This window comes from Rhineura floridana, chromosome 19, assembly GCF_030035675.1.
Source record: "Rhineura floridana isolate rRhiFlo1 chromosome 19, rRhiFlo1.hap2, whole genome shotgun sequence".
In the NCBI taxonomy this organism is placed as follows: Eukaryota; Metazoa; Chordata; class Lepidosauria; order Squamata; family Rhineuridae; genus Rhineura; species Rhineura floridana.
The window spans coordinates 25,340,571-25,361,813 of record NC_084498.1 but is presented as its reverse complement, the minus strand read 5'-3'; the positions used below and the strand labels follow the sequence as shown (position 1 = coordinate 25,361,813).

The following is a 21,243-nucleotide window of genomic DNA, read 5'->3' as shown; positions in this document are numbered from 1 at the left end:
CGGCTGGCGAACCGCATTGCAAAATTTGGAGAAGTGCAAATTTCAAAGGACGTCTGTGTTTCGGCTCAAGTACTGTTTTGGGAAGTGCAAAATGGGTAGATGTGTGAATGGAATCAAATTTCTCCCTCCTGTCTACCCACTGATGCAAAGTACTGCCGTGCTGTACCCAATTTGGCAATGTATAAGGTGGCCACTTTCCCAAGGGAGGAGCTGGAGGGTGTGGAAATCATGACAGTGGTGTCAAGATGAGGGTTTATAAATAAGGGAGAGGGAAAAAAGAATAAAACACAGTTTCTAGATGCCTGATTTTATTACTCAGAAAGAAATCCCTTTGCTGTAGAAAACACAAAATTGTTTTATCAACCCTGTTTCCGTCATTCCAGTGTTCCACAAAGGAAGAGATGGGATCCTCCTGTCCAGGGGATGAGCATGGGCGAGAGACAGCATCAAGAGCCTTGCACTGGTGAAACACAAACATCACTTGCAGTATTTACTTGTGTCCAGCTGCTTGTATTCTTCCTGGTATGGAGCCCCTGCAAAGCAGACGGCCGCACTGTGGTCACAGTTGCAAATAAATGCTGCACACTCGTCATCGTCTGGAGGAAGAAAAGAAAAAGGTGAACAATGAACTGGACGACTTCGCAGCTGCCTGAAGCAGTCAGACCTATTTCATTTCATTTTGGAATTGCTTCCTGTTAGGGATGGGGGCGAAATTCAGTTCAGCTCGCATTTAAAGCTGAATCTGCAGTAGAAGCTTGGAGTAGACACAGAGAGTACTATACTGCAGTGTTGCAGTGCAGTACTCTCTGTGTCTACTCAGAAGTAAGCCCTATTGAGATTGTTGGGACTTACCCCCAGGTAAGTGAGTAGGTTAGCAGTCACTTGCTCAATAATTTGCTTTAATAATGTTATTTGTTATCTAATTTTGAGAATTGTTATTTAATTTTGAGAATTGTATTTTATTGAGGTATTATGTTCTATTGATGTATTGTTATGTTCATTTTCTTTTGTAAGCCGCCTTGAGGGCCTTTTGGGCAGAAGGCGGGGTATAAATTTAATAAATAAAATAAAAATAAATAAATAACAGGGAAGTCAGGGGACAAAGGATGCACCCATGTTACAGGAATTCTGTGTTATTATGAAAACTGTGGTACTGTATGTAACATTGTACTCGGGGACATTCGTACCCGTGGCATATCTGAATCTGTGGTGCAGTGAGCTGTGTTATAACGACCTCCCACTGCATCAAATTTGAACTTTCTGAGCCAATATTAGAACCAAAACACAGCCCTCCTTTGCAATTTGCACTTATCCGCATTTTACGATGCACTTCCCCAGACAAACAGAAATGGATCTATGGAAAAAAATGAGAAGCAGAGGAAACCAAAACGGACTGATCCTTCCATTCCTATCTCAAAGTGATTTCACAATGAAAACAATTACACAGTTTTTATCCCAGTCTGAATCTGTATCGGAACAATCTTTACCTGTTTTTATATACGGAACTGTTTAAATGTTCTTATTGTTTACGTATGGAACTGTTTTTCATTGTGCTGACACTTTTCTTGTTTTATGGTTGTAACTCTTTTATTTGTTTTCTAATTGTATATATTTTATTGTTGTAAACCATCCTGGGACCTTATAATAAAGGGCAGGTGAGAGATCAAATAAATCATTACAGCCTAAAGATCTCCACTTAAAAGGCTTGGCAAAATGGTAAGGTCTTTAAAAAGCACCAAAAAGACCATTTATTTATTTTATTTATTTAACAAAATTTATATTCCACTTGATTAAAAAAACCCTCTAATTTACAAAAGGCATTAAAATTGTTGATAAACAGTTTAAAACAAGTAATTTAAAACATTTTAAAAGCAATTTAAACAGCAACAGACTAAAAAGATTAAAACACATCGACATCTATAGAGACGGCGTCTGATGTGTAACAGCAGGGAGTTCTAAAGAGTAAATGTTGCCATGCTAAAGGCTCAATTCCTACATCATATGAAGCAGACTTTCTTATGGGATGGTGTCAACAGGAGGCCCTCTCAGGCAGGATTCCATTCTGATTTTAGCCTTCTGTTTTAATTTTACCTCTTTAGTCCCTTCACTACCACTCCCATATATATAATGTATTTTAATTGCATTTTATGTGTTTTAGTTTATTTTAATGTTTTTGTGATCTTTATTGTGTACAATTTTTATTATGTACATATTCAATTTTACTGTAAGCCACCCTGAGTGCCCTATTATAGAGTAGAAGGGCGGGATAGAAATATTTTAAATAAATAATAATACATAAATAAACTCCCATCATCCCCTGACCATTAGCCGTGCGGGCTAGGGCTGCTGACAGCTGGAGTCAAACAACATCTGGAGGACCCCAGGTACTCCATCCCTGGTTTATAGCGGGAGGTGACAGGGATTTAATCTGGAGTACTGTGCGTGCAGTGCGGATGCTTTGCTGCTGAATTAGGGCCCCTGACACAGTTAAAGCGTAATGAAGGTTGCATTTACCAGTGCAGGTGATAACACTGCCAGAACAGCTGTATTTATAGGTCTTTGTGTAAGGGTTGTCCATGAAGAATTTACACGCCGGATGCTTGTTAGCCTCACCATAGCAATTGTCATGAATCTGGCAGCACCTGCTCAAAAAAGGCAGAAACGTTCAGGGTGATTCATCAGGCTTGCGAAGCGCTTAGGAACCACCTTGCTCAATGAAGGACCAAAGATTTATTGAGTCCAGTGTTCGGTTGCAGCCAGATGCTTCAATCAGTTTTGTTGGCTGACACCCGCCCCTCCAAGTTCTAGAATTATGAGAGGGAGGAAAAATGTCTCTCTGCAGACTTTGTCCAAACCCCTTGCATTTATAAACCTGGGCTCAAGCGTTATGATAATGATGGCTGGTCAGCAGCTTTTGACAGTCTCGAAGATGAAGAAGGCCTTACCAGTCTCCCCTCTCCAATAAGCAATACTCAGTGGTAGGCAGCCCCTGATTGTGGAGGTTTCACTTGGCCACCTTGCAGAGCTTGGAAAAGTTACTTTTTTGAACTACAACTTCCGTCAGCCCAATCCAGTGGCCATGCTGGCTGGGGCTGATGGGAGTTGTAGTTCAAAAAAGTAACTTTCCCAAGCTCTGCTACCTTGGCTAATAAATCAAACCTGTATGGGTATGTCCAACATAATAATAACATATCTTTATATAGCACCATCAGATGCACATGGCACTGTACATAAAATAAAACAATAAAAACAAGTCCCTGCCCCAAAAGGCATACAATCTAAATAATTTGTTCTCCTTCCTTTCCTGAACCTTTTGGTTCCCTGACACAGGAAGGGAGGGGAGAAGACAAAACAACGACTTCAAATACAGCATAGGACTCTGGATTAGACACTGAGATTTCAAAAACTACAACTTCTCCTTGCTAGAATTAAAAGGGCATTTTTGAAGGCATATGTGAATGCCATAAACTCTAGGTTATCATATTTCAGAGTGGCTAGTTTTAAGAGCACCTGCCTAATGATTTCTTCAGACAACCTATTTATTGAGCATTCATCCTGATTTGCTTGCAGAAAGCTTCCAGGGAAGTTAAATTACACCCGGTCTTTATTGAACATTTTTTCTGATTTGCATGTGGGGAATTTATGTATCTTCCTGTTATCATTTGTTCATCCCACCATTTTCAATGGACGTTCCCTGTCACTTTCCTAACCACAAAAAGTCAGTGCCATTTATAAAAAGTGGATTTGTTGCATGAGGTCACAGAGCGCTTGGTATGCACTCGAATCACTCCTCCTGCAAATTCCTGACAGTCTGCAGGCACCCTAATAAAACGAAAAGGTGCAAAGCCTAGGGATATGCTGCGGGGGTGGGCAAGGTGTACGTGCGAAGGCAAGAGATGTGCTTACTTGTCCAGGTCGTCGACGGGGGTTCCGCTGCCCCCCAAGCCACAGTAGCAGCCGTAGTTAGCGTAATCCTTCAGGGGGTCACTGCTGGGGATGGTGCATTTGATCATATTGTGTAACTGCCACACATTCCCGGGGATGAAGGCAGTGGTCGAACCCACTAAAAAGGAGACACAAACTTCCCACAAGAAGATCCCTGTTAGGGTTAGGACAGCATCTCCCAAACGTCTGAGAGCTGAAGCATACTCCCCACCCCCAGCTAAAATGGGGAGGAGACTACTTCACTTTTATTTACATCCTCAAAGATACCCTTTTGGAGCACACAAGCATAAGAATCATCAGCCTCAGAAAAGAGCAGATCTGCTACATTTCTGCGTAAGAAATCAGAAGAAGGCTAGGACTGGGGAGGGCAGCTATGAGAGAACTAGAAAAGGTCCTCAGATGCAAAGATGTGTCACTGAAGACTAAAGTCAGGATCATTCAGACCATGGTATTCCTGATCTCTATGTATGGATGTGGACAGTGAAAAAAGCGGACAAGAGAAAAATCAACTCATTTGAAATGTGGTGTTGGAGGAGAGCTTTGCGCATAACATGGACTGCAAAAAAGACAAATAATTGGGTGTTAGAACAAATTAAATCAAAACTATCACTAGAAGCTAAAATGATGAAACTGAAGTTGTCATACTTTGGACACATAATGAGAAGACATGATTCACTAGAGAAGACAATAATGCTGGGAAAAACAAAAGAGAGCAGAAAAAGAGGAAGGCCGAACAAGAGATGGATTGATTCCCTCAAGGAAGCCACAGACCTGAACTTACAAGATCTGAACAGGGTGGTTCATGACAGATGCTCTTGGAGGTCACTGATTCATGGGGTCGCCATAATTCATAATCGACTTGAAGGCACATAACAACAACAAATGCAAAGCAAACAAGCTCAGATCAAGCACTCATGCAGAGAGACAATTAACAGGAACACCTCACACCCCATCACAGTTTCCTGAATCCATCACACAGATGGTATCAAAATCCAATCTTGCATGCTACATGCACTGGCTTGTCCCCTGAACCAAGCATGCATGAGAGGTGAGCTGTATCCTTCCCTTCCTACTGTTGTTTTCCCCACGGTCTATTTGAGACCCAAGATAGTTTGCTGCCCGAAGCAGAGCTCAAAGCTCCACAAACGGTTTTTCAGAAAAGTCTTGCTATGCCCATGACACCAAAGTCAAGGTTTTTGTTTTTTTGGTGAACTGGACCTCAATCCCTGCCTTGGTCCATCTCCTTCCTTATAGCGTTGCCTGAATCAGGTTGCTTTATCTTGTTGCATGGCAGGGTTCTCCTTGATTTTGGTCTGTAAGCCCTTTGGGGCAGGAACCTACATTTCGTATGGAACTCTGCAAGGTGCCAAGCATACTGACAGCACAGTATAAATGATCTCTTATGGATAACAGGTTGCATCCAATGCTACTCAGAGTAGACCCACTGAAATTAATGGACCTAAGTTAGTCATGCCTATTAATTTCAATGAGCCTGCTTTGAGTAGGAGGAGCATTGGATACAGCCTATTATTAACAATCCTTTATACTGTAATAATAATGATGATACTATTAATAATGGGTTGTACCCAATGCTAGTCTCACTCAGAGTAAGCTCACAGCAGGACATGACGGAACCATTAATGTCAATTGTCCTACTTTGTTACCCTGGGCTCCTGTGGGAGGGTCTATCTATCTATCTATCTATCTATCTATCTATCTATCTATCTATCTATCTATCTATCTATCTATCTATCTATCTATCTATCTATCTATCTAATCATAAAAACAGCTAAAAAGTTCAAAAAACCCAATACAAAACCAAACTGAAAACAGGTTTGCAAACAATACAAACACCTGAGGCAGAAGCCTTTTCATCCACTTGTCGAAACAAAAATGTCCTGAATTATTTCCAGAACAGAGAGCAGGTGCCCATCCTATCTCAGCAGCAATGCTGCTCCAAATATCTTAATGAGTTTATTTCACCAGCCTCTCTGCAGGAACATTTCCCGTTCTACTAGGGCATGCCACAACACCCCAAGAGGACTCTATTGGGCAGCTGGCCCTGGATAGTTGCAACTTACCTGATGCAAGGAGGAGCCCGACAAAGTTCATTTTGTCGACAAGGGTTCTGCTGCTCGACTTCCAGCCTCTTATAGCATGGCTTCACCTTGGCCCCGCCAAAATCTGAGATAAGATGCTTGTGTGTTTACCTTTCTACAACTGTTGCTCGCTCGGCCTGTGATTAAGCCAAGGCCACCTGAAAACAAGCTATTTTTATTTCCAGGAATCAGCTTGGACATTAGGTTTCCCAATGGAGATCTTGGCTTTGTTTTACAGCAGATGCTCTAACCACTCAGCTACAGCCCCTCTTATTCCAAACCCCCATGAAGACCTTGGGTGTGTGTGTGTCACAATCACTATCATCAAATCATTTCAACTGACGGGGGTCTAGCAGGGGTGGGGAACCTTTGGCCCACCAGATGTTGCTGGATGACTCCCATCACCCCTGGCTTAATGGTCATGCTTGCTGGTGCCACATCTGGAGGGCCAAAAGCTCCCCACATCTGGACTGTGCCAGCCTTCCCTGAGCCTGCTACCCTCCAGACATTTTGGATGTCAACTCCCATCAACCCTTGTCAATGCTGGCTGGGGCAAATAGGAGTTGTAATCCAAAAAAACCAAAATAGCTGTATTCCTTTTGGTGCCTGCTTAAAACTTTTTTGTTTGGGAAAGCTTATCTTGGCAAGTAGATGTTTTCATCTTTTTAGTCTATTGCTGTTTTGTTTTCAATTACTTGCTTTTATGGATAAACTTAAAAACTTTTTTGTAAACCGCTTAGGGGTTTTCTACAATCAAGCAGTATATATATTTTGTTCAGTAAATAAAAACAAATGTTTAAAAAACATCTGAAGGGCACCGGTTTGGGGGAAGGCCAGGCTACACAGGTAGTTGTGAGTCATGTGACAAGGCCAGTGTCAACCTGTTTTGAGAATTCTCTTTCAGAACCTGTAGGCCGAGGGTAGGGAACCTACGGCCTTCCAGATGTTGCTGGATGTCAGCCCCAGCGCGCAGGGCGGCTGATGAGAGCTGTAGCCCAACAACATCTGGAGGGCCGCAGACTCCCCGGCTATAGGCTTTGCCCCGGCTGTGACTCCAGTAAATACATGCTGCAGCAGGGCTCCATTCCATCGACCCGCTGACAGCTTTGCAAACAGAACAGCTCATATGCAGATTATAGAAACGAACAGGTGGCATGGGATCCACACTCCTCCAAGCGCAATTTCTGTTCATGCCAGAGGGCGGGCGAACCCTTTTCGGTCCAAGGGCCACATTTCCTCCCAGACAACTTTGTGGGGGCCGCATCCCAGCAGAGGCTACACTGGTACATTTGTAGCACAGATTTCTGGGGCTCACACGGTAGCCTTTGGCAACAGCAAGCTAACTCTTCTCACTCTTGAAAATGGAAATGGACTGCCTTCAAGTCGATCCCGACTTATGGCTACCCTATGAATAGGGCAAGCGGTATTCAGAGGGGGTTTACCATTGCCTCTCTCTGAGGCTAGTCCTCCCCAGTTGGCCTGCTCAGCTTGCCACAGTTGCACAAGTCAGCCACTTCCTTGTCTGCAGCTGCCAGCTGGGGAGCAACTGGGCTCCTTGGGACTATGCAGCTTGCCCACGGCTGCACGGCATGTAACCCCTGAGCCACTCCTTGTGGGGGTGATCTTTAGCTGGCCCTTGACGCCCAGGAGACACAAGCGAGGATTTGGACTCCCAGCCAGGCTCTCCTCCCCACTGTGCTATACCAGCTGTTCTTCTCACTCTTGGCCTGCTGCAATATAGAGGAGTAACACTGATCTACAAACAACCTGTGGCCCTCCAGGTGATGCTGAACTACAACTCCCATCATCCCACTGGCTATGGCTGCTGGAAGATGCAATCCAGTAGTATCTAGAGGTCCACAGAAGTTCCCAATCTCTGATGGAGCCAATGGGAAGATGCCTCTTACGCACAGAGTGGGCAAAGAGAACAGCTGCTCTAGGCACCTTAGGAGTGATGCTACTGAGAGCCATGCAGTCCTTGGATTGCATCCATTGGATAGGCCCACTCAGAGCTGGGTTCCCATTCCTGGTCTACAAGTTTCCATTTGCTGCTTCCATGTCTTTGGAGCAGAGGAAATTTGACACCAACGCAGACACATGCTCTCTCACTCACACACACACACATACATAGCAGTATGTTAAATATTTCATTATATTTGCAGTTAGGTCACTTGCATGGTCCCTCAAAAGAGCACTTTATTATTATAATTACTAACAAGTACGTTCTCATAATGGTACCCACTGCCGAACACCTGTCAAAAGAAAAGGTGAGGACACTGACTCACAGCTAGGCCAACACAACGAAACAATTAGGGGGTGTGCTCATGTGTATACAGACTAAGTAAGCAGGCAATGGCCTACATTCCCAGAACTCTACCCTGTTAATGAGTATTTCCTGCAGATAAGTTTGGCAACCGCGTGCAAAACGGAGGTCTATCTTTGCAGCAATTAAAAATGTCCTCTAATGCCAATCACCATTGGGAGCTGGGGAAGAGAACAGACCTGCCTCAGGACACTTCCTTTGCAATTCAACAATGCTTCATGAGAGGAGAATTGCTTGGATGATCTGACTGCCCTGTGGGGGTGCCAGCCACCCAGACAAGACTAAGCTAGCAGAATGCAAGGATGCTACCACAGGGAGACTTATCCCAGGGGTAGCCAACGTGGTAGCCTCAAGATGCTGCTGGATTCTAACTCATAATCCGTGACCAGGAGTGGGGGGCCATTAGCCCTCCAGATGTTGCTGAACAAGATTGCCCGTCAGTCCCAGGAAGCATGGCCAACTGCCAGGGACAATGGGAACTGTAGTTCAGCAACACCTGGAGGGCCAAAGGTCCCTCATGCCATGCTGGTTGGGGCTGACAAGTTGCGAGTCCACCAGCAGGTGGAGGGCACCACGTCAGAACTCATGCATTCTGCCCTTTTGAGGCAGCTCTGCGTAGCACAGAACCTCAAAACGGAAGTGCCGCGCTGCTCTGGGATGGGGGAACGGAATGGGGGCCGACGTAGATTTGGGAGGGTCGGTGCGAGCAGGAGCCTTGGGTCACATCCAACAGCCAACACAGTTGTAGGGAGGGGAATGGAATGATTCAGGTGGGATTGAAGAAGGCGTGTCCCTCCGGTGGTTGTTGGACTCCAATGCCCATTATCATCCCTGAGCACTGGCCACGCTGGCTAGGGCAGGGAGTCCAGCAACATCTGGGAATTATACGGTTTCCAGCCAAAGCAGCAAGGGGTGTGTGTGGGGAGGGACGGTCCGAAGAGAACTGGGATGGTGGCGGCGGCGGCAACAGAGCAAGACCCCTTTCTGTGAGGTTGCCGAGGCTGGTGTAGAGAGAGGGCGCATGGGGACAGCATCACTGCAGTGGGGAGATCTTCAAGGGAATCATGATCCGCGATTCCATGCTCCGAACCAGAGGCACTGGAAACACAAAAAGGGGCTCAAATAGTCAGTCAGCAAGGAAGTCAGAGGACCCTCCCTGTAGCTTCCCTTCCAATGTTATGCACTTGTTGGTTAACAGAGATCCTGGAACAAACCATCCGGTCCACGGAGCTGAATATTCGACACTGGTCATCCATAAGCAAGGACTTCTCCAAGGGAAGCTTGCCCTTCGGGGTAAGAAGGGTTCTACTGTTCTCTTTGCTACTTTGTGAGCCTCATCAGCTGATCATTGTGGCTTGCATAGCTCCTCATGCAGTGCTACGCAAGCCCCGATAACCACCTGATTGCCCGCGCGGGGAAAAACAGGTCTTACGATCCTTCAATATGACAGGAAAGAAGTGAAGAACGGACAAAGGGGAGGCTGGCTGCAGCAAACAGGTAGGAAGTGCAAACTCCAGCAATCGATGGAGGCAGGTCCATGAGGGCAAATGGGGGCTCTGCCCCACCAACCTCAGTCCGCCCTCGGCTACCGCCAGCTTTCTACTTAGAGCCGGTCCAAGGGGTCTCCCTGGCTCTCCCAGCTCCCTCCTCCTCAGTCTCAGTGTTGCCCTTGTAGAACTCAGCAGAGAGGAGAAGAAGGCTAGAATTAGGTTGGCTCTGCCTGTCATTGGCTCTGGCACCACCTACTGTCGGGCTCCCGGCTTTCCGCCCCACCAGCCACCAATGTGCACAGGATGCCTCACCTGTATAGTACACATTCTCATCCCAGCCTCGCTTCCTCCAAGCCGCGTTCCTCGTTTCCTCTCGAGACTGCAGGTCTCTGTAGGCTGGAAAGAGAGCAAACCGACTCATCCCGGGAATGCTTGTCAAAATGGACAGAAGGGCAGGCTACGGCGGAGTTAACCCTGTGGAACTCACTGCTATGGGATGGGGTGATGGCTGCAGGCTTGCCGAAAAGGGTTGGCCTGGTCTCCCCCGACCTGGGGCCCTCCAGATCTTTCGGACGACAACTCCCATCAACCCCGGCCAGGTGGCCACCTACCCCACAAGTGGTGGACGATGTACAGCTCCCCGATTTGGGAGAAGAAGCCACCCACCGCTTCCTGGTTCTCTTGGCGATGTTTAATGGCCCGTGCCCTGTTAAAAATCAAGAGAGAACAATATGCAAAACCAGGAATAAACAAACAGCGGAAGCAGAGCATAGCCATCATGGCTAGTTGCCATGGTTAATAGCCAACTTTTAAGTCTCCTTTGTATGGCAAACTGGTTATAGGATTTGAATCTTATCCAGAGCCGTATGTGCAGTCCTGGCACATGGATGCGCAGTGCCTCTCGGACCATCCCTGGAGTTAGCATCTTTGCTCTGGTCGCTATGCTAACTTAAGGCTTCTTGCCTTCAATTCACTCCTATTTCTTGAAGTCACTTTGCTCATGCATTTTATGGGCCTGGCTACAGATACCCCCATTCTAACCTTACCTGGAGGACAACGGCTACTAGCCATGATGGCTATGTTCCATTTCCCATGTCAGAGGCAGTACGCGCTGCCTTGTTGCTGCGCTCAAGTCCTGCTTGTGGCTTCTCTTTGAGGCATCTGATTGGCCACTGTGAGAACAGGATGCTAGACTAGATAGGCCACTGGCCTGATCCAGCAAGGCTCCTCTTATGTTATTTCTGGATCTAGGGCATCACCCTTTATTTAGACAGGTGAGTTAACAAAAATTAAATTAAACTAAAAAAAAGGAAGCTATATCCAGTTATAGATAAGGGTGGGGAGAAACTCAGTTCAGTTTGCATTTTAGCACAAACCTAACTCACACCTCCCAAAACAATACGAACACCATTTCAACATCTCTGGATTTTTGCAGTGTGGTTCTCCAACCAAACAACGCGTACAAAAGAGTGCGTATTAGGGGAAAGGGTGTATAACAATTCATACATTACGAACCTGCTGTTGAAGGGCGGGGTAATAAATGTAATAATTGTAATAGCAACATTAACGAAAACAACATACAAAAATGTGCAGCAGGGGAAACTGCCAAAATGCTGAATACAGTTTTGCCTGAGGAGAAATGCACGTTAAAACAGAGATGAATTTCAGAGAGTAAGCCGCTTCTCCTTCGGAGGCTACGGGACAATGCATCGGCTCTTTTCGTCAACCGATATTTTGGGTAAAGGTGCGACGGAAAAATCTTCTGCTTACCAGTTGTTCCCCCACTCGATCATGGTGCCAGGCTGAAAGGAAAAGGAAGACTTGTAGCTGCTGGATATGGCTTGGAGGCGTCATTGCAAAACTCTGCGGAAAGCCACCCTCCCTCGAGAGTTGCGGGGAACTTCCACACCTCAGCCGTTTGGAGGCCTGCCGTTCGCAGACGCATTTTGGGCCCGGTTCCGGTGTGTTCTGGAGTCTGATGCACAATGCATCCGCGAAGGGGACCCTGGGCAGGGCTGCCACTGCCTGGAGCAAGGCTGGGGAAACTGTGGCCCTCCCAACAGCCCTTTACCAGAAGGGGCCCTCGAGAAGAGCCTCCAAAGAAAATCTAAGGGTCTGGGTAGGCCCATAGTGGGGGAGGCGTTCCAAAAGCTATTGGGGTCCTGAGCCGTAACACCCTCCCTCCCCTTCCCCAAGATTCAGCCCCCAGAACTCACTTTGAGCTTGTACGTCCTCAGCTCATAGATATTGGGCCCAGACCGCGGCAAAGGCTCATTCCAAAAGCTGAACTCCAACAGCAGCTGGTTCCTTCGCGAAAGCAGCATCTGACTCCTCTCCTTCCGAAATTCCAGGTACTCCTGGCGAGGGGAAGAGCTGAGAGGTCACTTGGGGGCAGCTAGTTGTGGGCTGGCTGCCTTAAGCCCTAGACCAGAGGGTTCCCAAAACCGTGGTCTGCAACACATCCGCAATAAACAGTCAAATTGGTTTTTATATTTATCGCTTCTTTTATGTCTTATGTTGTATTACAATTTGAACTCCATGGAACGCAAACTGTAATACTGTGAAATACAATATAAGAAAGAAAAGACATTAAAAACACAAATAAAAATCATAGGCAGCGTCTAGCACAGTGCATTACAATTGCAGAAGCAGGCAGAAAATGGTCCAATAGGACCATTAGCAATTTTCAAGTCGTCTGGTGGGAAATTTGGGAACTGCTGCCCTAGACTACGGTAACTTCCTCGGAAGGAAACACGATCCAATGGAGCGGGTTAGTAGATGGGGGAAGTATCACAGGTAGAGTGCTTGGGTCCCCCACCTCCCCCTGCTCTGCACTAATAGATGTGTTGTGCAGGCATAGAACTTGACTGGGCTTTTCTTTGAAACAAATTTCTAGTCCTGATTGACCTGAAAAGGCATGTTGGCAGTGCCTGGTAAAACCTCAGAAGCCATGGTGCTGAACAGGACTGATATTTGGGGTGGTTGCCCATTAGCTACCAGGCCAAGTTCAAAATTCTGGTTTTGGTTTACAAAGCTCTACGCAGCTTGGGACCAGGATAACTGAAAGACCGTCTTACCCCCTATATACCCAGTCGATCACTAAGTTCTGCAGGTGAGGGCCTCCTGCAGATGCCATCTTATCAGGATGTCCATTCCACACAATGTAGGAAGTGGACCTTTAATGTAGTGGCCCCGACTCTTCGGAATTCCCCCCTTTTAAATATTAGACAGATCCCATCTCTGTTATATTTTTGGCGCCTATAGAAGTCCTTCCTCTTTCAAGAAGCCTTTTAAGCAGAGACCTTATCCCAGTCTGCGTCTGTGTTGGATTGGCTTCTTAGTATGTTTTTAAAGCTTCTTTTTTTTTAAAAAAAAAAAGCTGTTTTGTCTTCATATGTTTGTAACGCTGTTTTGTTTTAATAAGCTTTTTTAGAAGTCTTTTGTTTTTATGATGTTTTAGAATATTTTTAGTGTTTTTGTTTGCTGACCTGGGCTCCTTCTGGGAGGAAGGGCAGGACAGAAATTCAATAAATAAATAAATGTTATGCTGGGCCAATCCACCCCTTGTTAATCAGGGTCTTATACCAGGGGTCACAGGTACAAACCCAACACTCAAACCCAGGCGGAAGCTAATGTGGTGTTTGCCAGATGTTGCTGTACTACAACTCTCATCATCCCTCACCACTGGCCACGGTGGTGGGGGCATTGGGAGTCCACTGCACCTTCTTGATTGTCTTTCCCATGCCTCCTAAAGACACGGAGGAAGGGCGGGGTATAAATTTAACCATAAATAAATAAATAAAAACAAGCCCTTCTAAAATCTTTCTCCCACTTGGTACCTGTCTCGGATTTGAATTTTTGAACATGCCGTTGCTTCAAGCAGTTTTTATTTATATATACTGTCAGGCTGAGAGGCAATAGCTAGCCAGATGTGGCTTGCCACAAATGCATTTAGAGAAGCGGCGAGACCGGGTGGAGTACCTGGTTCTGTTTGAGCTTGTTCATGCAGTCCATGAGGGCCGGGTAGCCGCCGATGAATCGCCAGAGGTGCACTGCAACACGAAGAGGGAACCCTCAAATTCTTGCAAGCCCAAGCAAAGGGAGAGGCAAAGGACCCCAGCGGTGAGCTGCCGCTTGTGCAGCTCAGTGGCAGAGCATCTGTGTTGCATGCAGAAGTCCCCAGGTTCAATCCCCAATGGCATCTGGGGAAGACTCCCTGTCTGAAACTCTGGAGAGCCGCTGCCAGTCAGTGTTGCCCATACTGTGCTAGATGGGCCGATGGCTTGACCCAGTAAGAGGCAGTTCCCTGCGTTCCAAAAACCAGCACTGTCTGCAAACGCCTAAGCTCCATGCCACGCAGCCTGAAATGCTACTGAGGAACACCTCAAGGTATTTCAGGGTGCACAAAGCAGAAAATCCCCTCCCATAGCGGTAAAAACATAACTGAGAATTTGGTAGCCTTCATCAATTTTGCAACAGCCTCCCTCCGGTCTTTCCCCCTTGGGTTACAGCGAATATCCTGGCTTTTCTTCGGGGGCTGAGAGCAGACTGAGGCTGGTGGTCTCGCATTTGCCCTCAGGGACTGGCCTCCACTCGACAGACAGCCACAAGGCAGCCTTTACTGTGGAGTTACACCTGGGCAGATGGCAAGAGAAATATACTTGGTGCTGCCCTGGGCACATCCAGTATTTTTGGCTGCATTTCACTGCCCCAAAATTGAGCGTGGGAACCTTCGCACCTCGGCCTAATTACACAATCATCAGTCAACACCACAAGAACTGACGCATATTCATACAAGCAAATTTGCCCGTGGCGTTGCTACCAGCTGCCGCTCCACTGCCACATTCAGGGGGTCGCATTCTGCCAACGGTAGCGTCAAAGCTTCAGCAGCTTCCAAAGAGTTGGAAATGAAGCGGGGCGAGGCCCAATATGCTCCTTCTCAACAACCAGATAGATGCCCCTGGAAAAGCCAGGATATACTTCTCTTGTGCATGAAAGTTCTGATTAGTGACTGTGGCAAATCAGTTCGTGAAATATATTATTTTTGGGGGGGGGGGGGGAGAGAAAAGGCCGAATCATTAGGGCTCCTGGGTTATGCACACAGGACCATTATCTAGGGATATAGTGCTCCTGAATGTGGAGGTTCTGATTAGCTGCTGTGGCTATTCAATTTCTGAATTTTGGGGCAGGGTGGGTGGGTGGGTGAAGGAGGGGCTGAATGACTAGGTCTTTCTGCCAGGGTAGACCTTGAAGCCCCCTAACCCTGCCCTGTTAGATTGCCCCCTCCCCCTCACCTGCCTGGTCCTGTTCACCATACCAAGTATTCCAGTTGCCAACCAGGTCGCAGGGGTAATCTGGATCCGAATGGAGCTTTGGAAGCACCTGCTCCCTGCAAAGCAGGCGGGGAATCAACAGGTCAGGCGGGCATAGGCAAGGCTCGCATAAAATATTATCATTGTTAACTGGATTTTTCACCTGTCCCTTCACCATAAGGTCCATGGGCGGGTTACAACATAAAAATACAGTATTAAAATCTGTCACAACCATTTAGTTGCTCTCATAAGTTTTTAAGAAACAGGGGGTGAAGTGTGGGGGGGGCTTCTGCGTTGGCTGTCCTCTAGGACTGCAGTCTGCCCCCTACTCCTTTCATGCTGGTGTAGAATCCCAACAGACCCTGCTGCTTGCCCCACGAAAAAAGATCCTAAGAAGTGCCCTGCTGGATCAGGCCAGTGGCCCATCTAAGTCCAGCATCCTGCTCTGAGTGGCCAACCGGATCCCTCAATGGGAAGCCCGCAAGCAGGACCTGAGCGCAACAGCAACTCTCCCCCTCCTGTGGTTTCCAGCTACTGGTATTCAGATGTCATCCTGCCTCCGACAGAGGAGGGAGAACACAGCCAACAGGGTTAACAGGAGCCAGTGTGGCGTGAGAGTCAGTGTGGCGTAGTGGTTAAGGTGTTGGACTACGACCTGGGAGACCCAGGTTCGAAACCCCACCTAGCCATGAAGCTCACTGGGTGACCTTGGGCCAGTCACTGCCTCTCAGCCTCATGAAAACCCTCTTCATAGAGTTGCCGTAAGTCGGAATCGACTTGAAGGCAGTACACATCTGGCATCTGGCAGCCTTCTCCTCCGTGAATTTCCCTAACCCTCTTTCAAAGCCATCCAGGTTGGTGGCACCATCACGACATCTCGTGGGAGCGGATCCCATAAGCTCAACAATGCATGGGACGCTTCCATCATACCTGACAAGAGAGCCCCGTTGGACTCGGAAGCCTGCGGACTCTTTCGCCAACAGAAAACAATCCGATGAGAAACAGCGCTGAACATGAAACATCCCACATTGCAACAAGATCCCGCTTGTGGAAATTTAGCATTGTTTGTACGGTATTGTTGTTAGGCCTCATAGCCATACAAATAAAACTTAAAAAAAAAAAATCTCTGTGATTGATCCCAGAATTACGTGTGTGTGATGAGAGAGAGGGAGATACTTACGTCAGGCTGTTATAGGCATCTAGGCACTCGGGCTTCACATTATGGACTGGAAAAGAGAGAAAAAGGAGCCATATATATCTTAAAAAAGACAAAGAAGCAAGAGCAGCGAAAGGGTATTAGAAGCAACTTGGATTGCAGCACCTCAGGCGGGCAGACTTTGCAGCAAGAGCCTCACACTCCCTTTGGAATACAAGAGGGCAGGAAGCCGCCTTGTACCGAGTGAAACCCTTGAGGTCCATCTAGCCCAGTACTGTCGACACTGACTGGCAGCAGCTCTCCGGGGTTTCAGACAGGGTCCTCTCCTAGCCCTATGTGGAGGTGCCCTTGCTGCAGCACTGAGCTATGGCCCTTCACTGTTACTGAGCCACTGGTCCATCTAGCTCAGTATTGTCTACACTGACTGGCAGCAGCAGGATTTCAGGGAGAGTTCTTTCCCAGCCCTACCTGGAGATGCCACTGGGGATTGAACCCAGGACCTTTTGCACGCAAGTCAGATGCTCTGCCACTGAGCTATGGCCCTGCCCCAATAGCCTGGCCTTGCCACTGGCAAGCTGGAAGGTGGGTTAGTGGCTATTCCGTGGCGCAAGAAAGGGTTCAAGGGAATAGTATAAAAATGTTCTGCGGCAGCAAGTGTTCAGGGGACAGCGCTCTTGTGCTCAGGCCCTGCTTGTGGGTTTCCCATTGTGGCATCTGGCTGGCCACTGTGCCTGATTGACCACTGGTCCCCTTTGGACTGATCCAGCAGGCTCTTCTTATGTCCTGGCCAGATAAAAGGCACCCCCCAAAATCCAGACTCTATTCCAAGGAAACCCAATTCCCAAGCCTCAAGGCAATAAACGCAATTGCTTTTTCGGCACAATCCTGTTCCATGTGCACGCATAATTCTGGATGTCACGTCTGCATCATGCACAGAAATTGGAACTTCTTGGGGGCAAAGAACAGAGTTGGTGGAGGAAGGGTGATTTGGGGTAAGAGTTTGCAACAGTGTCTTGCATGCAGATAGGATAGTGGCTAGAAGGGACAGGTAGCCACGTGGCCTCTAGAAAAGCCACATCGTGGACAACAGAGCCTTCTGCAGATGGCAGATACACTTTCCATAATCATGTGGGTTAGAAACTTGACTCTTCCCCCACCCTCAGCCTTAATATTAAAAAAAACAAAGCTCTGGGCCAAGAGGATTCCCACAAAGTCCATGATTTATGCTAAGGCTGCAGAGACACCATACATTTAAAGCACACCGAAAGCACATTTTCCTCCCGCCCCAAAAAAGAATACTGGGAACTGTAGCTTGTTAAGGATGATGGTAAGTGCAGTTCTCTGAGGGATAAACTACAGTTCCCAGGGTTTTTTTTTGGGGGGGAGGAATGTGCTTTAAAAGTATGATATGTACGCAGCCCGAGTGTGGAGCACTCTTCATTTATCAGTTCCTCGGACCCCGTTCTGCTGAACTGGAACGAGATCAGCCTACAAGAGATTGGAAAACCACATCTGTTTGCTGCAGCTTACAAACACAGCCTTTGGAGTGCGCCAGGCCTTGCCTGCAGACCAGCCCTCCGCCCTCACCCCGCACAGAAAGTGTCCAACAAGAGCAGAGGGAAAAGGAGGCATCAGAGGGTGGCTCACACTGGATCTTGTACAGGTGGATGGTCTCTTTCTTGGAGAGGAGGTTGGAATGAGCATCCTTTCGGGGATCCACTTTGTGGACAAAGAGGGAACGGAACCAGCTGCTTTCATTTTCTTTGGAATAGTCCCTGAAAAGAAGGTGCAGTCAGTCAGAAAGCCAACCCCACAAAGGGCCATGGTGGAGGCTTCTGAATTGCCGCTCGCCTGGTCACCTACGGCGAGTGAGAAACTACCTCCAGGCAACCAAGGCACAAAAGGGTTATGCATGTTTTTACCTCTCGTTGGCTAAAACGGATCAATTTCTCAGATGAGTTTTATTTCATTTAATTTGCATAATTCAGCATGTGGATGAAAAGGCAACAGTTCTGAAGCAAGTGGTATTCCTTGTTTTTAGATATTGGGCACCTGTGCTGTGAAAGACGCTGCCTCAGTTCACACACAATTCTAAGCCAAACCATGGATGAGCGTGCTTCCCCCAATCCTCCTCCTGCTGCGCTGCTGTGAGTTAAGCCATGGTTTGGTTTAGTGCGTCACCTGAGCCCAGGCTCATGGTTTGTCTCCTCTAGACAAACCACAAGCTGCCAACCCAAGAGAAAATCTTAGTTACAGCTCATGGTTTGCTTGGAGCAAGATAAACCATAAACCTGGGTTCAGACAACAAGTTAAGCCAAACCCTAGCTTAGCTTACATCAGCACCAGGCCTTTAGGAGGAGCAAAGCAGCCACAATTTCATTTCTGGGAGCCCATACACTTATGCATTCATGCTAAACCATAGTTTGGCTTAGGGTTACGTTCAAACCAGCAGTCTCTCTCTCTCTCTAAACACACACTTCTGTTTTTTTTACAAAATATATTTTTACATATTATTATCATAATAGACCGGCTGCTTGTTTATAAATTGGCGATACCTTTTTATAGTCAATTTATTAAACAATTGACTAATCTAACCAATTCGTTGATTTAAACACAATGGCTCTAGGGTAAATATTTTTATAAGCTAGACATTTTGTAGACTTATTTACAAGGCTCATCCAGACCAGCGGCCTTCAAAATTTTAACCAATAAGAGTCACGGATGTATTTCATGCACCCATCCTTCAGGTCTGAAATCTGGCTGCTTGCTCCCCAGCGGGGTTGCTAGTCCTCATGACGCAACGAGCGCCTCAGAAGTGAGCACATGGCATAAACAGGGTTACAGAGCAATCTTGATCAAGCTTCCCTCTCTTTACCTCTCCTCACATTAAAAAACAAACAAACGATCTATCTGCAAAGGATGCAGAATTAAAAACAAATGGCTTATCTCAAGAATTGCCCTACAAACAATGGATTCCATCCCGCTCTAGCTAGCATTATGGATCCAGTATTCCAACTGGATCGGGATCTGCTTCTGCTTTAAAATGACAAAATAGACAGATTAAAAGAGAGAGAGAGACCATTTCTTCTTGGCCAAGACCTTTGCCTCGACACTGGTCACTTATTAACTTGAAAAAATACATGATAAACAGCCTGTCACAGAGGCACGGCCAGCCCAGCAGGGTCTTCTCCACCAGCTCCCTCAAGTCTGGGGCTATTTCACGCTCTCTACACCAGCTTTCCCCAACCTGGTGCCCCCCAGCTGTTTTGGACTACAACTCCCATCAGCCCCAGCCAAGCACGTACAATGGTGGGGGCACAGCACATGGCTGATGGGAGTTGTAGTCCAAAACCGCTGGAGGGGGGGGGAAGGCTGACCTACAAAAAGGCTGCAACCCAATACATGCCTACTCAGAAGTAAGCACCGCTGGGTTCGATGGGACTTACTCCCAGGTGTGTACTGGATTGCAGCCCAACCTGTTAAGCCAAGGGGTAACAGCGCCTCCGCTTCCCATAGAGAACATCACTCACAGAGCAATCCTAATAACCATATCTACTTGGAAGTAAAGCTGACTGGAGTCAATGGGGGTTACTCCCAGGTAAACTGGATCAGGACTGCGGTTTAAGGCCTCATAATCAAACAGAAGCAGAATTGTTTTGGGTCACTTTCTGTGGAAAAGGCAACTAATAAATGCAATTAATGATAACAACAGACAGTAAATTGCAGAACAGTTTTCTGCAAGGATCAAACAAATACAGAACTTGCCAAACAAGTTGTACTACTGAAATTAACAGAACTAAGTTACAGTGCAATCCAAAACATGTCTACTCAGAAAGTAAGCTCCACTGGGTTCAATGGGACTTACTCCCAGGTAAGTGTGTACTAGATTGCAGCCATAGTCGTGTCCATTAGTTCCAATAGGTCTACTATGAGTAGGGCTAACCTTGGCTTCAGCCCAAAGTCTACAGCGGCTTCAGATACCCCCGAGACAACCCCTCACACCACCGTGGCTCGGCAGCATGTCAGCCCGGCACCAGCTTCCAACGCCAGGCCTCGTCAGCCTTGCAAAGAGAGTCATTTTCCTGCCTTCCTCGCAAACTTCCGAATTTGTCGAAGTTATTTGGGGGGGGCGAGGGGGCTTCAGTTTATGAGGATGTGACCCCAAGACACGCTTGACCTCCTCCCCCCCCGGTTTCTTGGAATTAACCCTTTGCCCCCAGGAGAGAAAAGGCGCGCGCGGCGCAAGCAAAGGCGCACGATATGGGCATGGAGAGGGGCGCAAGGGGGCAGGATCGTGGCCTCGGAAGGAAGACGCGATCCGACGGAGGAGGAGATCGGAACAGGGGGAGAGGGAGGAGAGATCTCCCGTGGGGCCCAGCTGCTCACCGGCCCCCGCCACCGGCCGGGCAAGAGCCTCCGCCCCGCGGCGGCGCCAGCAGCAGCCGCAACCCGCGCCGCGGGAACCCGCACGCCCGTGCCGCCATCTTCGCTGCTCTCCGTTGCGACTGGAGCAAGAGCAAGACCGGCCCCCGGGAGGGAGGCGGAGCGGCTGGGCGGGTCTTGGTGCTGCGCGACCGCCGAGCTGGAGCCGGCCGCGGTGGGAGGGACGCGCGCCCTTCCAAGTCGCGCTTCCCAGGAAGCGTCCCGGGTCTTTCCCTGCGTGCCTCGCGGAAGGGGCGCCAGCTCGCAGCAGCCTTCATGCGGACTAGCCGCCCCGTTTCACGCGCTTGGAAGCAGTAGTGTAGTGGCAAATTCAGACGTGCAGGGTCCTAGTCGCAGCCACGACCCTCCCTTTTTTTTGCCGCAGGTTTGAGAATGAGATCCTTGTTCATGCAGCCTTCCCCCACAACAAGAAACGTCCCTAGGAGCCAATATGGACGAAAGAGGAGAGTGTTAGCTACTGAATAGAGTCTTCTCA

General features: G+C 47.7%; 2 protein-coding genes across 3 annotated transcripts; both read right to left on the bottom strand.

Annotated features, from left to right (window-relative positions):
* Positions 1–308: 308 nt before the first annotated feature.
* LOC133373110 (phospholipase A2-like) lies at positions 309–8,124 on the bottom strand. Of its 2 annotated transcripts, none has more exons than XM_061602400.1 (4): positions 6,027–8,124; positions 3,907–4,081; positions 2,515–2,642; positions 309–596 (listed from the first exon to the last, which is right to left on the bottom strand). In XM_061602400.1, the coding sequence occupies exons 1-4, from the start codon at positions 6,055–6,057 to the stop codon at positions 478–480; spliced, it is 453 nt and encodes a 150-aa protein (XP_061458384.1). In that variant the 5' UTR covers positions 6,058–8,124; the 3' UTR covers positions 309–477. The 2 variants fall into 2 exon arrangements, with proteins under 2 accessions (XP_061458384.1, XP_061458385.1); XM_061602401.1 differs by lacking the exon at positions 6,027–8,124 and adding an exon at positions 4,727–5,384.
* Positions 8,125–8,211: 87 nt separating this feature from the next.
* Positions 8,212–21,040, bottom strand: NIPSNAP1 (nipsnap homolog 1). Its single transcript, XM_061602399.1, has 10 exons — positions 20,712–21,040; positions 17,973–18,100; positions 16,350–16,395; positions 15,152–15,246; positions 13,839–13,909; positions 12,074–12,214; positions 11,628–11,659; positions 10,469–10,563; positions 10,170–10,253; positions 8,212–9,465 (listed from the first exon to the last, which is right to left on the bottom strand). Exons 1-10 carry the CDS (start codon positions 21,023–21,025, stop codon positions 9,401–9,403), a joined length of 1,071 nt encoding a protein of 356 aa, XP_061458383.1. The 5' UTR covers positions 21,026–21,040; the 3' UTR covers positions 8,212–9,400.
* Between the last annotated feature and the right edge of the window lie 203 nt (positions 21,041–21,243).

Coding starts and splice junctions, on each gene's coding strand:
- LOC133373110 (XM_061602400.1), bottom strand. CDS start 6,057: ATGAACTTTGTCGGGCTCCTCCTTGCATCAG. Junction 2,643..3,906: donor CCCGTCGACGACCTGGACAA/GTAAGCACATCT, acceptor TTTTTTGAGCAG/GTGCTGCCAGATTCATGACA. Junction 597..2,514: donor CAGTGTTATCACCTGCACTG/GTAAATGCAACC, acceptor TTCTTCCTCCAG/ACGATGACGAGTGTGCAGCA.
- NIPSNAP1 (XM_061602399.1), bottom strand. CDS start 21,025: ATGAAGGCTGCTGCGAGCTGGCGCCCCTTCCGCGAGGCACGCAGGGAA. Junction 18,101..20,711: donor CCGGCCGGTGGCGGGGGCCG/GTGAGCAGCTGG, acceptor CCTTCTTTTCAG/GGACTATTCCAAAGAAAATG. Junction 10,564..11,627: donor ATCGAGTGGGGGAACAACTG/GTAAGCAGAAGA, acceptor GATTTTTAACAG/GGCACGGGCCATTAAACATC.